This window comes from Solanum tuberosum, unplaced genomic scaffold, assembly GCF_000226075.1.
Source record: "Solanum tuberosum cultivar DM 1-3 516 R44 unplaced genomic scaffold, SolTub_3.0 scf00617, whole genome shotgun sequence".
Classification (NCBI taxonomy): domain Eukaryota; kingdom Viridiplantae; phylum Streptophyta; class Magnoliopsida; order Solanales; family Solanaceae; genus Solanum; species Solanum tuberosum.
Genome location: NW_006239539.1, coordinates 63869 through 77469, shown reverse-complemented (window position 1 = coordinate 77469; position 13601 = coordinate 63869). Strand labels below are relative to the sequence as shown.

Here is a 13601-nt window from a genome sequence, read left to right as displayed (position 1 = left end):
CAACAACAAAATATATTGATGCCAAAAACTAACTTATTGCAACCAAAATAATTGTTGCCTTACATTAATATAGTTGTGGCTTATAAAAATTTTCGCAACAAAATTTAGTGTTGCCACAAATTAACTTTCTTACCAACAATATCAATTGTTGTAAAAAATTGACAAAATGTTAGTTAGGAAGGCTTTTTAGCAACAATAATTTTTATTGCAATAAAGCTCACATATTTATTATATACCTTTAGCAACAATTTGTGAGTTGTGGCTACATACATAATACAAATTTTCTTTCTAGAAATTTTATACAAATATTTTCTGCACTTTAGCAACAATTTGTGAATTGCTGCTATATACACAATACACTTTTCGTTTAGATATTTTTCACAAATATTTAGATTAAGAATTATATAAATTTGCAAAGGTCAATATAAGATTGATATTCCAAAGAACTAAACACTTCTACATATGTTTGTACTTGTAAGAAAAATAATAAGCAAGTCATTAATTATATTCTAATCCTACTAGTTATAACTTTTGAATAGTCCGATCTTCCAATAGTACGTGTATTGAAGCAATGGTCAATTATGCATGTTCATCCTGCAATAAAGATAAATATAATTATAATTTGACAAAGTAAGTTATAAAATACACAAATATAAATCTAAAAAGTAGAGATATTCACATGAATGCACTCACAAATACACCCACACACACTTTAATCTCCTAATAAATCTCCTTACTCTCCTGATAAATCACCTTATTTCATTTGAAAATGACCAAAATCAGAGACGCTCTTTAAATTATGTACAGAAGAGAGACTGAGATGTTCCAGATTTGGTAAAGGATCATCAAACTTTGTGGATTATTAAAGCTGTTTTGAGATTTTCTTTTCCACAACTGGATGTAGATTTGAGTTGGCTCAAACTTTACGACGTCATTGAACTCCTCAAACCAGTCCCTCTTTGGAAACAAGTCCACTGGATCAAACCAGTCATAGGTATGAACAAGTTAAATACAGATGGAAGTTTCATTCATTCAACCGAAAAGGCAGGCATTGGGGGAATTCTTAGAGATGAAGAAGGAGACATCATTTTTGCTTTCTCTATACCTGTTCAGAGTAATAGCAGCAATATGGCAGAAGCGTTGGCCGCTAAATTTGGCTTAGACCGGTGCATTCAACATGGAGTACATAATATTTCTTTGGAATTGGACTCAATGTTGATCACTAATCTCATAAAGCAAGGTCACTCTAGCAATATCTTTCTGAAGCCTATTATAGATGACATCAAGGAGATGGTGAAGGATGCAAATATTGAAGTGTCACTGTTATAGAGAATCAAATCAGGTCGCAGATGGTTTATCAAAGTTCGCAACTACATTAAACGAGCCTAAATTCATCAATCAATACCACGATTTGCCCCAAGATTCTAAGGGCCTTATCACCTTGACAAATGGCAAATGCCGAGTTTCAGGATACGTTATGACAAAGAAAATTTCTTCGTCAACTAATCTCAATGCTCCTTTTTCTTTCATGGGAGAATATTTTTGTTATGCATATGGTAGAAGAGCATTCGCTCTTAGAATCTCCCAGTTTTTTGTATATCACACATTGTGTGTTGTGGAGGTAAGGCTCACATCCCCCTCCATTTATGTACTTGCTTTTTAAGTTATAAATATTTTCCCCTTGAAAAAAAAACCAAATCCTTAGCCGATAGTACTCTCCAAATCAGATGCAGACATATTTAATAACCTCAGATTTGTCAATTTATGCATTCCTATCGGCAGACAACGTAACCGTGTATTATCACAATCAAGCAATTGCAAATTACAAAGATTACCAATATCTGGCAACTCTTTCAACTCATTGCAATTTTGTAGTATTAGAGATCGTAGTTGACATAAACTATTGATGGAAGAAGGCAGTGCTCTAATACCAGTATGACTCAGATTCACAACTCTTAGAGACTGGAAATGCGAAACAAGAGATATTTAAGGCAACATACCTCACTTGATTTCTTCTCCAGCTCTACAATTTTTTCCTCAAGTGATGATTTTTCACTCAAAAGCCTCTTTTTTGTTTCTTCTGCGGTACGGAAAATAGAACGAGCTTTCAGCTCTTCATGGATCTTTTCAAAAACCTGCAATTAGTGATGTCACATGAGTGAAATCCAGACAAGTTCACATGTCAGTCTACGTATTCGGACTTGAAAAGTATACAGAGATTAACTTGAGGTCTCATTATTTTTTTAATTCAGTAAATTAATGTTAACATTTGTACATAAGCTGTCATGCACCCCTACTCATTTGGATTGAGTACAGCTGTTGAAATGTACATAACATCTTGAAGGAGAAAAGCTACTAATACAAATAAAAGGTTCATCCACTCTGATTGTGCACATAAACAGATGCAAGAAAAGCAACTCTGTCCACAATTTCCTTGGTCTAATTCTTGGATATCGTCATCAATCCCAACCCCGCTGTGAGCTTACTGACCCATATAATATTGACCACAGCGAGATATATTCCACAAACAGCATATTGTGGTGAACTCAGGAATCTAGTTGTGTTCTATTAAGTACAGTTGAAACTTGAGATGAAGGATTAAAGGTTCCTGATGTGAAAGATTGGCTAAAGTATTTTTTTGGTGAAGTGAAAGATTGGCTAAAGTATTGATGTACAGTACATGTTATTGGTAAAAAGAAACATGTGTAAATAGATGCACTAGTGAATGCTCACAGGAATATTGATTTTTTCATGAAGGGCATTCCCTACCTTGTGCTGTCAGATAATACAACATGATGCCAATGAGATCCAATAGTTCTTGAAGGAGAAGAAGGATCTACACTATGCAATTGCAAATGAATTTGGAGGTTTTCACCTAGATTACACATGACACTGCACTTGTAGATGATTGGATGAAGTGTGTAAAAACAATCTTTTCTCTGTAAAACTAGTGTACCTGATTATTTGCATCAACCAACTCTTTCGGAATAGTTTTCTTCGAACCTTGAGAACTCAACTTTGGAATCCGCAGTTCTAAGCTTCGCTTCTCTGTTAGGGCAGCCTATAAATTAAAGAATGGAGTAATAAAATGAATGATTGTCCCCTTAATAAATCAAATTTAATCACATTGAAAAAATACCTTAAGCTCTGCATCTTTTTCATTGCACAACGAACTGAATTTATCACAATCATAAATAGCCATTTCTAAGTTTTGCTTCTCAAAAGTCAAGATATCTTTCAAGTTATCCAATTCTTTTTGCATCTGTGATTCTTGGTTTTGCTTTCCATGTAAATCTTCCTGCAACTAAAATACGTTTATTACATATTGTGTTTGTCTGTTGTAACTAAAATGATAGATGGATATGCATAGAGATACAACTGACACAAGGAGATGAAAAATCTATTCAAAGAATAATATAGCAAGTCATCTATGTTAACATAAAAGAATAATCTCTATTTTCATCTAATTACCAGCAACATATACTTGTAAATAAAAACCAAATTTCAGTAACATATACTATCTTCATCTAATTACCAGATGTGATGCTTCAACAAACTTACAACATATGTTCTGTAATTAAATAGCAATACCCGACAATAGAGCTAGTTCAACATGTAATAATAATAGTAATGCCTATCAGATGTTTTCAATAGAAGACACTACAGAATCCCTTATATATGTAGGTTACACGAATTACTAGCCCAAACATTAGTAGTGACCTTTACTAAAAAGTGAATTAATTTAAAAAAAAATTACTTACCCAATTGTTATTCATTAGACTTGCAGAACTTGTCACATTTGAACTAGTTGAAGTCGTAATGGTATTGAAAATTGAAGCAGGAAGGCCAGTCTGTTAAATATGGCACAAATTAATAACTTAGTATGTCGATAAAAGAAGAATAGACCGAGGAAAAGGGGAAGATGTATAGTGAGAGTGAAAAAAATTTAAGTTGTAATGTAGCATCTACTAATTTAGCGATGTATACTATAACAAATACCTTGGGATTCTGCAAATGAGATACTAGCGCCATCATGCTCTCTTTTAACAATTTTTGGTCATGCACTAAACGAACTTCCATTACTTCTCGGTTTTCGCTCCTCTTCAAGTTGATTCTTAACTTCCATTAGCTTGCTTTCTACACTCTCTCGTTTACGGCGTTCTTCTTCTGCTTCCTTTTGTTGTGCTTGAAGTTGTTCTTGAATTTCATTTCTAGATATTCTACTTGCTGACTTAATTCCAGATCCTTGACCAAGAATGTACTTTGATTTTCCTCCCATTATTTGCACAAATGCAGCATTAATAATAGGATCCACATCGATACCTTCTTCAATTTCTTGAATTTTTTCAGCAACATCTTTCACTTTATTCTACAAAAAAAGGTTATACTAGCTTTAACTCTCCATATTTATTCAAATAAACTCATTCTATGAATAAAGGTGAAAAAAAATATGTACATCACTTCAGCAAAAGCATTAGTAACCCATTGCCCATTTGGCTTCATGTGTGTTATTTCCCAAAGTTTTTGAAAATTCGGCTATTTTCCAGTGGTTGTGTCCCTCTATCAAAACAAGTGAAATTATGTTATTATTGAAATTGTAACAATAATCGATCAAAAGAAAGACATATATCTCACCACTTCATAAGACACTGCTTGAAAAGTTTTTCCACCGCAAATATGATTCACTTCTTGTTTTGCCTTGTTATTTTTGTTTCTTTCACTCATTTTCTGCATTGATTTTGAGTGTGGAAATTTATTTTGATCTATGTATATAATAAGTCAAAAAAGAAAACAGATAATATAAAAGGTTAAATTTGTCACTTTTAAATACCATAAAATCATCAGAGCTGAAGTAGTCTACCAAGAATTTCCATTCAGCTTCATTAACATCTGTTGGTATGTTTTGCAGACTCTCCTCTTTTGTAGCAAATTTCTTGAAATGGTCATGATGTCTACTTCGACGATATCGATACAAATTTTTTGTTGTTTGAAGAATGGTATCCCGATTGTGTTGTATGTCCGGAAGCTGAAAGGTGTCCTGCAATCAAAATAGTATAAATAATTAAGCTAAATAAAATGTGTCTTAGTTCCCAACTCCACTGTAGTTCTCAAAAGTTAAACATCTGCTATATCAAATTTCTCGCTCAAATCTTTTCATAAATAAGTTAACATAGTGCATTTGAAGGACTGAAATAATTATATTCAAATAAAGATTAGAGTTGATCAGATAAGACAACCTTATACAATAGTTTCTTAATTTTATATCATACTTAACAATAGACATATAGCAAAAGCTATAAGCTCTTTGATTCTCCTTGATCATTGTTTGGGTTCAGCACATACTAGAACAACATTAGTGGAATGACCCTCAAGACTATTTTGGTGTTTTGGCATGCTTTTGCTGTTTTGCCCCTTCCCGTAGTTCATTTATAGCTTTTATATGGTGTTGGGCTGTATGGCATGCTTTTCGAAGTGTTCGGTTGAGTTTGGTGCAAGTTTTTGAGTTTTGGAGGTTTACTGCCTGAAAGTTGACTTCAGTCAACATTCAGAGATTTTGACGTCTGATCGGAATTCTGTCAAGTCCATCAGCTTCAAAAGGGTCATTTTGGTCTAGTGTAATGATCAGTTCGGATTTTGAGGCTTTTATTTGGAGTTAGTGTATTTAGGCGTTTTAGCTTTGGAGTTTTACCAAAAAATTTCCTTCTGCCAGCTTTCTTAGTAAACACGCGCAGAATGGAATTCTGTTAGTGTGGTTAGCTCTGGAACGCCGAATTTCGTCTAGAACGACCTTTGATTCGGTTCCCAAGAAAGCTAGGATGATTTTGTGGCATTTAGCAGTTTGTTTGGTAATTCTTTATAAGTATTGACTTTGGGTCGTTGCTGGTGCAACACTGAATGCAGGAGGTCACAATCTCAGACCTCCACGCTAACTGAGGCAACACACCCAAACTCATAGAAGTCAATGACTATTTTGTTTCAGTTTTACTTGTAGAATGAGAAATCATTAACTAGTCACCAGTCGCACTTCAAAGATGCAGAAAAGTACTATAAAATGTTGTTAACAAGGCTGTCTCATGGACATGGGTGTCTGAAATGAGTTGGTGTTGTTCTTTTGGCTATGGCCGTGGGAGGTGCTATCGTGTCACAGATTAGGAGGGTTGAGATTTGAACAAGTTTCCATTTTTTTTGTAATGCCCCAGAGTTCCTCCAAGTAATCTGCACCAGATGAACTTGACATGGAGTGTTCTTTTTTAACAGTTAATGGTCTCAGCAGCAACTGAAACAGGTAGCTTAGAAGTAACTTTAGAGAAACAGGTAGCTACTGAACAAGAATTTGGAGATTTAGTTGAACATCCTCTGTTGATATCTGACTTATAAGAAGTAGTAGTACAGATTTTTTTTCATGCCATCATGATTCCTGAGTTCATTTACAGGATGTGGAAGTTTCGGGTGCCCGTAGATGAGGTACTGCAACACATGGGGATCAACATTGCATCTAGATGTTGGTGTTGTACTTAACCTAAACCAGAGACTGTCTCATATTTTTCTAACCTCCTATTCAGCTGCAAAGCTATGGAGATTGTTTGCTAATGTTGCAGGTATTCCACTAGAAGGGTTGCAGCTTTCACAAGTAGTTATCAAATGGTGGACATGTGATTGTTGTCCAATTTTTGAAACCACTCATGAGGGCTTTACCAACTATCATTATTGGAACTTATGGAAGAGAAGAAACAACCTTAAACATGGCAAGACAGCATCATTTAACATTTAGTTTTTTTTAAGGTAAATTCAGACCTGTGGAAATTGGGAAAACTTATTCACCCGAAGTTGCAAGATCTACCTACAGGTTCGCCTAATATAGTGACTTTTCTAGAGAGAACTGATCTAGAAGCGGAAGCCATTGCAATTAGGGAGGCCTTAGCTCACTATGCTACATAAGGAGTAACCCAAGTTTGTGTAGAAACAGATTCACTAGTCTTACAGAGAACTCTATGGCAGGCTTGTCTATAATTTATTCTGACAATAAGGATGATTTATCTCCAAGAACCTACGATGACCCATATAGCATTGCTTTCGACCATGTTTCAAGTAAGCAGAACAAGTATGCACATGACAAACTGGACAAGCTAATTTACTTTTAGTGCTCCAACCATATAAAATACCATAAGCAGGAAAATCATTGATTGTCCACAACAAAGAAGCATGTAATTGAAAATTTTGTTTCATAAAAGCATCATAAGTCTCAATTCCATCCCCCCATAAGATTTTCAAATCATCAATCAAAGGTTGGAGATACACATCAATATCCATACCAGGACCTTTTGGTCCAGGAATAAGTAAAGACAACAAAAGATTAGATTGTTTCATGCATAGCCATGGGGGGAGATTATATGGAATCAAGATAACTGGCCACATGCTATATGAATTACTCATTGAACCAAAAGGATTAAAACCATCTGAAGCAAGTCCAAGTCCTACACTACGAGGATCTGAAGCAAAATTTGGATATTTTTCATCAAAAACTTTTTCCATGCCAATGAGTCAGCAGGATGTCGTAACACTCCATCATCAACTCGTTCATCCTTATGCCACCTCATTTCTTTTGCGGTTCCTTTTATCATAAACAATCGTTGTAATCTAGGTATAATAGGAAAGTATCTAAGAATCTTTCTAGAAATTCCTTTCTTTTTGTTATTCAAATTACCTGAAGCAACCTCACTATTGGCATCTTTTCCTTTTCTCACTGTCCATCTTTTTTCACCACATTTAGGGCATTGTTCAAGATCCACGTATTCCTTTCTATATAAGATACAATTATTAAAGCATGCATCTATCTTCGCATAATCTAAACCCAAATCTTTTATTATCTTTTGAACTTCATAAATAGAATCTAGGAGCACATTTTCTTTAGGTAAAGCATCACTAAGTAATTTCAACAAAGAGTCAAATGAAGTATTACTCCATCCATGCATACACTTAATTTGAAAAAGACGCACTATAAAAGAGAGTTTGGAGAACTTTTCACAACCCGGATACAATCGATTTTCTGCATCCTTCATTAACTTATAGAATCTCTTAGCTTCTGTATTAGGCTCTTCGTGCGGTGACTCAGTTGTCTCATCAAGGTCATAACTATTATTGGGAACACCATGATATATATCATGCAACATTTCAAAAACTTCAGCATCATCTTTTTCTAAATTTGAATCTTCACTAATATTTGTTTCATCATCTAAAGATAGATCTAGCTCACCATGATGAATCCACTTTTTATAAGTTTGATTCATTCCAAACCTACATAAATCTGTTCTCACTTCATCTTGCGTTTTCCAAAGAACATTATTGCATTTTATGCACGGACATTGAATTCTTACACCAACCTCAATATTAGAAAATGCAAAATTCAAAAATTGCTCCACACCATTTAAATATTGTGGAAATGCTCTATTTCCAATCGTATCCAACTTTTATCCATTATATACTTGCCTACAACAATTTTAAATCAATTAATATAAAGTTATATGATTTTTTAATCAAAAAAATAAAGAAAGAAAATGTTAGAGAAAAGCTTCATATTATAAAAGGTCAATATAAAAACCAGAAAGTGCTTGTAAGACCAGTAATTCTTTTTGTATATCTACATCTACGAACATCTTCAGAAATCATTCATATATCTACAACCTCATACAAAAGAGTATAAAATAGATAAGATTAGAATAGCTAAACAATTTAAATTCAAATCTACATGTGATATTTCAATATCAATATAAGCAACTTTAAAAAAATGGCTTAATAAAGGAGTGGTGCAACTATGAAATTATAGGAGTTAGAAATACATCTCTCCATATTGTCCGAGATGTTGCAATTCCATAGTACTAGGACATATCACGTGTATCTTTACCATGTAGCAGGAAATAACATGTAAGAAAGTATGCTAAAGATAGCTATGCAGGCAAGTTATATGTCATCTTAAGTGAGAATATAACAAGTTCATAGGCACCAATGGCAACAATTTGGTCAGCCGTATCTTCAGACAAGCATACACATGACCAGACTGTATTACATCAACATTACTTCAAAATGTAAGGAAGAACTGAAATAAAGAGTAAATTGTGATCACACCTGTTTACCACTGGAAACAGGTCGTAGTATTGCTCCAGCACCTACAACCTTAGCTTTAGCCGTGGCAATAGATGGAGGACGTGACCCTGCAGAACAATAAACCATGCTAAGAATATTAGTATAATTAATCTAAATTCTTAGATTATTCAACCAAGCAAATGTTGTCATCTACGAGAGAAAAGAATTTTCCTCTTGAGAGACCATACCTTAAAACTAATGAGGTGTTAGAAGAAAAGATGCAATTTAGTACGAGGAACAAGCATTCAGATGCTATTAAGAAAATTATACATATAGTAGCAACACAATGTATCATAATACTCAACGGAACTGCAGAATCCCTTTGACCTTATGGACGAATCTATGTTTTGTACTCTACATGCAGATCAATTTAACATTCCCCTGCTTCTGAAATATGTTTTCCTTTGGAAAAAGGTTGAAATAAACTCAATTTCAAGAATGGAAAGGATATTACATTAACTATAAGTTGATGAAGAAGAAAGTAAAGAACTATCCGCAGCAGATTGAAGTTTCTGAACAAAGTCATGAGTATGTTCTCAAGGACTTCTCAAGGATTCTAGATAAACAGATTGAAAACATTGTCTTATTCCTGTTGGAGAAACAAGGGAACTGGCAAGCAGGTTATTTATTCTTGGACAAGAGCATGATGTCCTAGTACAGCAACAAGATGGTTCAAAATTATCTGAACTTCAACAGTCATATAGAGATGTAGGCAGAGAGCTGCTGCAGCTTCTCTTTTTCGTTAAAACGAATGCCATCGGTGTGCGCAAGATACTGAAAAAGTTTTACAAGAGATGTGGTTATAAATTCACCAATTACTATGTCAAGACTCGAGCAAATCATCCTTATTCCCACCTGAGACAAATATTTCAGCATGTGGGCGTTTCAGCTGTAGTTGGAACCATATCTCGCAATCTTGCGGATCTCCAAGACAACAAGGTGAACTTTACTTCGATATATGATCACCCGGGTCTGCCTTTTCAGGACCCGATCATTGGTTCTATTAATCAAGCAATGGATAGACTAACAAATTCAACTGATTCCCTTCACTATTTGGGGAAACATGCATCTATTTTACCAAAAGAACTACCAACTCCTTCTGAGGATCATGCTGCCAATGAGAGATATCACTTGATGTCACTTCTGCTGAACTTGGCAAATGCATTCTTGTATATGGTTAACAACATAATAGTCCCAACAGCAGATGACTACTCTATGAGTTTTGGAGCTGTAGCAACTCTTTGTGGGGCTGTAATTGGCCGGTCTATGGCTGTTGTTCAGGTGTTCTGTTAAGTGTATTTCAGTGCATGGTCAAATAAATCCTACATGAAGCCTACTTTGTTCAGCAGCATTGTCCTTCTTGTTGGGAATACCTTATATGGACTGGCTTATGACTTCAACTCGATATACTTACTTCTAGCTGGATGTCTATTTTGTGGGCTTGGTTCGGCAAGGGTAGTTAATAGGCATTATATCACTGATTGTGTTCCTCTGCATTTGCGAATGAAGGTTTCAGCTGGTTTGGTAAGTGCAAGTGCACTTGGAATGGCATGTGGTCCAGATGTTGCCTGCTTGTTTCAAACTAACTTTAAGTTCCTGAATATCACTTTTAACCAAGACACTTTACCAGGATGGATAATGGCTCTTGCATGGTTTGTTACCGGTTATGCTTGTGGACTACCTTTAGAGAACCTCCAATGCTGGAAATAGAGGATGTTCCGCTACCAAAATCCAATAGTTGGAAGATTGAAAATGGCTTAGTGCAGAAAGGTATTACCCAGCCATTGCTTTTAAGTGCAGAAGAGACAAAACCAGACGAAGATGACGACCAAGATTGCGATAATAGTGAAAAATCTGCAGAGGAGATCCATAAACATGTTACTTCCATCGTCTCTGTGTATAAGTTTCTTACCCCATCAGTGAAGGTTCAACTGCTTATATACTTTATGCTGAAGTACGCGATGGAGATTTTACTTGCTGAATCAAGTGTTTTCATCACGTACTACTTCATATGGTCAACAAGCAATGTGGCCATTTTTCTTGCATGTCTTGGGTTGACTGTCCTTCCAGTGAACATTCTTGTTGGAAGCTAACTCAGAAACATTTTTGAGGAAAGACAAGTTTTTCTTGCATCAGAAATCCTAAAACATTTATATTTTATTTTATTTGCTATCATGAGCTTAAGTTTTTTAACAGACCACTAAAACAGTCCATATAGAAATCAGAAAAGTCCTCAGAAGTAAAGGCCCTAAGAAAGTGAAACTGGTCTACTTCACATCACTAGAATAAATTTGGTCTTGAGGGTAGAACAAGTCAACCCTCAACAACTTAAAATATTGTCATATTAGTCAGTATATTAGTGACAGAAATCCAACCTTGCAAGCTAGACCACTGAAACATTATATTATAATTCATAGGAGATAAACCAGTTTCATAGGGAGCAGATCAAGTTCATCAATTAAATAAGTTCACATTGTACATCTACGTACTTCTTGTTTTCGTGAAGCTGTGAGGTGACACTGTGTTCCTTTGACAGAGCGTACAAGAATGTGATGGCAAGAAAGACCATTCAAGGTGAAAGCAAAAGATATGTTGGGATAAAAAATAATGCAATAACCACCACACACATTAACGGAAGCACTAAACCTTCTAACTAAAATCTCACAAGTCTGATGACAGGAACCCTTGCTACAATACTATGTTAATGATCCTAAATGTGAAATAACTAATAACTTCTATCCAATACTACGTTTTAGGTGTGCTTGGGAATAGTTCTCAGTTTCCATGTCGTAATTCCTTATTCCGTACCACAATATGTATGTTCATGCTCTAATCACATTTGTAGCTACTGAAGTACTGGAAGGCGTTAACCTTAACCTTCTATATCGGGTTATGTCTTCAAGGATTTCTAAAGAAACCTATAATGGTGGACTACTTTCAACAGAAGCTGGAACTTTAGCTCGAGTATTTGCAGATCGTAGCTACATGTCTCCAGAGTCAGCTACGATTCGATGCTCAGTTCTATGTAATATTTTTACCCAAATCGTAGCTCAGTTATATGCACTTCTTGAATGGATGCAGTATTGGAAATCTGCAGACATGTAGCTGTTGTTTCGCAATATCGCAAGTCCTTATTCCACAGTGCACTCCCTACCGTTGAAAGTGCTATTGGCAATCCCTTGCATTCCACAACAATTTTCTTCCCTATCTCTTCAAAACAAGATAATTTATACTGGAAAGTATCAAAAATAAAAGGCAATTAAAATTTGACAATTGAAAGTATCTGAAGCTCTTCCTTTACCAACTTTACCACCTGACTTCATCTTCCTTATTTTATAAAGAAATTACCAAGGCAAATTATTAGAAGAAAAATCTGAATTGCAATCTCTCATCTAATTCATGAATAACACATGATAATAATTTATACAATCCCATTCCAGTAATCTCACCAAAGAGACTAAATCAAAAGAAATTGAACTTTAACAAATCAATTGAAATTTTACAAAATAACCTAGGAGACTAAATCATAAGATAATCATACGCAAGAATTCACCGAACTTTGTGAAAAGAAACTAAATCATAAAGAAAACTCACCAGAGATGGACTTCAAGAACAACCTTCTTCTTCAGTGAAAAATTGAACGAGAAAACCAAGTTTCAGTTTTCCCCAAAAATGAAGAGGCGCAACTTGTGGCAAAGGAAAATAAAAATTGGTGAACTTCTACAATTTTTTTTGGCGGAAACAAAAAAAAAACCGCGATTCTATTGGCGGAAAACTAAAAAAAATCTATTTTTTGCCACAATGTATACAATACCGTCAAATTAAATATATTAGCAACAATAAGAAAATTATTGTTGTCAAATATTTTTTAGGAAAAATTGTATATAATAGCAAATTATTAATTCAAATTAAATACTATAAATATAGTTTGATTTAATTGTACCTCATAGCAAATTGTTGTTATTTCACCTCTCTCCTGGTGAATCTCGCTCGTCACTCTCGTTCTCTCCCTCGCTTCTCTCATTTTTTATACAAACGCAAGTGTATAAAGTGTATTTGTGTTTGTATAAAGCGAGAGAAAATTGTATATATACATATATTTTTGTTCCTCTCTCTCCCCTCTCCCAGATCTCGCTCGCCACTCTCCCAAATCTCGCTCTCTCACTCGTCTCTCTCACTTTATCTAAAAAACGCAAATGGTATAAAATGCATTTGTATTTGTATAAAGCGAGAGAAAATTGTATATATACATATATTTTCGTTCCTCTCTCTCCCTCTCTCACTTTATACAAAAACGCAAATGTATAAAATGCGTGAAAATTGTATATATACATATATTTTTTGTTCCCCCTCTCTCCCCTCTCCCAGATCTCGCTCGCCACTCTCCCAGATCTCGCTCGCTCACTCGCCTCTCTCACTTTATACAATTGATCTTTTTGTATATGTATACCAAAGCAGAT

The 13601-nt window shown here is 34.8% G+C and overlaps 1 protein-coding gene and 1 pseudogene across 5 annotated transcripts; one reads left to right on the top strand and one right to left on the bottom strand.

Moving 5' to 3' along the window:
• Positions 1 to 470: 470 nt before the first annotated feature.
• Positions 471 to 12850, bottom strand: LOC102598939 (uncharacterized). 5 transcript variants are annotated; one of them, XM_006366253.2, is made up of 11 exons: positions 12736 to 12850; positions 9124 to 9209; positions 4832 to 5038; positions 4636 to 4728; positions 4457 to 4560; positions 4000 to 4369; positions 3762 to 3851; positions 3140 to 3298; positions 2957 to 3061; positions 2001 to 2135; positions 471 to 594 (listed from the first exon to the last, which is right to left on the bottom strand). In XM_006366253.2, the coding sequence occupies exons 6-11, from the start codon at positions 4078 to 4080 to the stop codon at positions 580 to 582; spliced, it is 585 nt and encodes a 194-aa protein (XP_006366315.1). In that variant the 5' UTR covers positions 4081 to 4369; positions 4457 to 4560; positions 4636 to 4728; positions 4832 to 5038; positions 9124 to 9209; positions 12736 to 12850; the 3' UTR covers positions 471 to 579. The 5 variants fall into 5 exon arrangements, with proteins under 5 accessions (XP_006366315.1, XP_015160316.1, XP_015160313.1 ...); XM_015304827.1 differs by having other exon boundaries at positions 472 to 594; positions 3140 to 3304; XM_015304828.1 differs by having other exon boundaries at positions 472 to 594; positions 3140 to 3304; positions 4862 to 5038.
• On the top strand, positions 9536 to 12246 carry LOC102601590 (SPX domain-containing membrane protein At4g22990-like; annotated as a pseudogene).
• Positions 12851 to 13601: the final 751 nt, after the last annotated feature.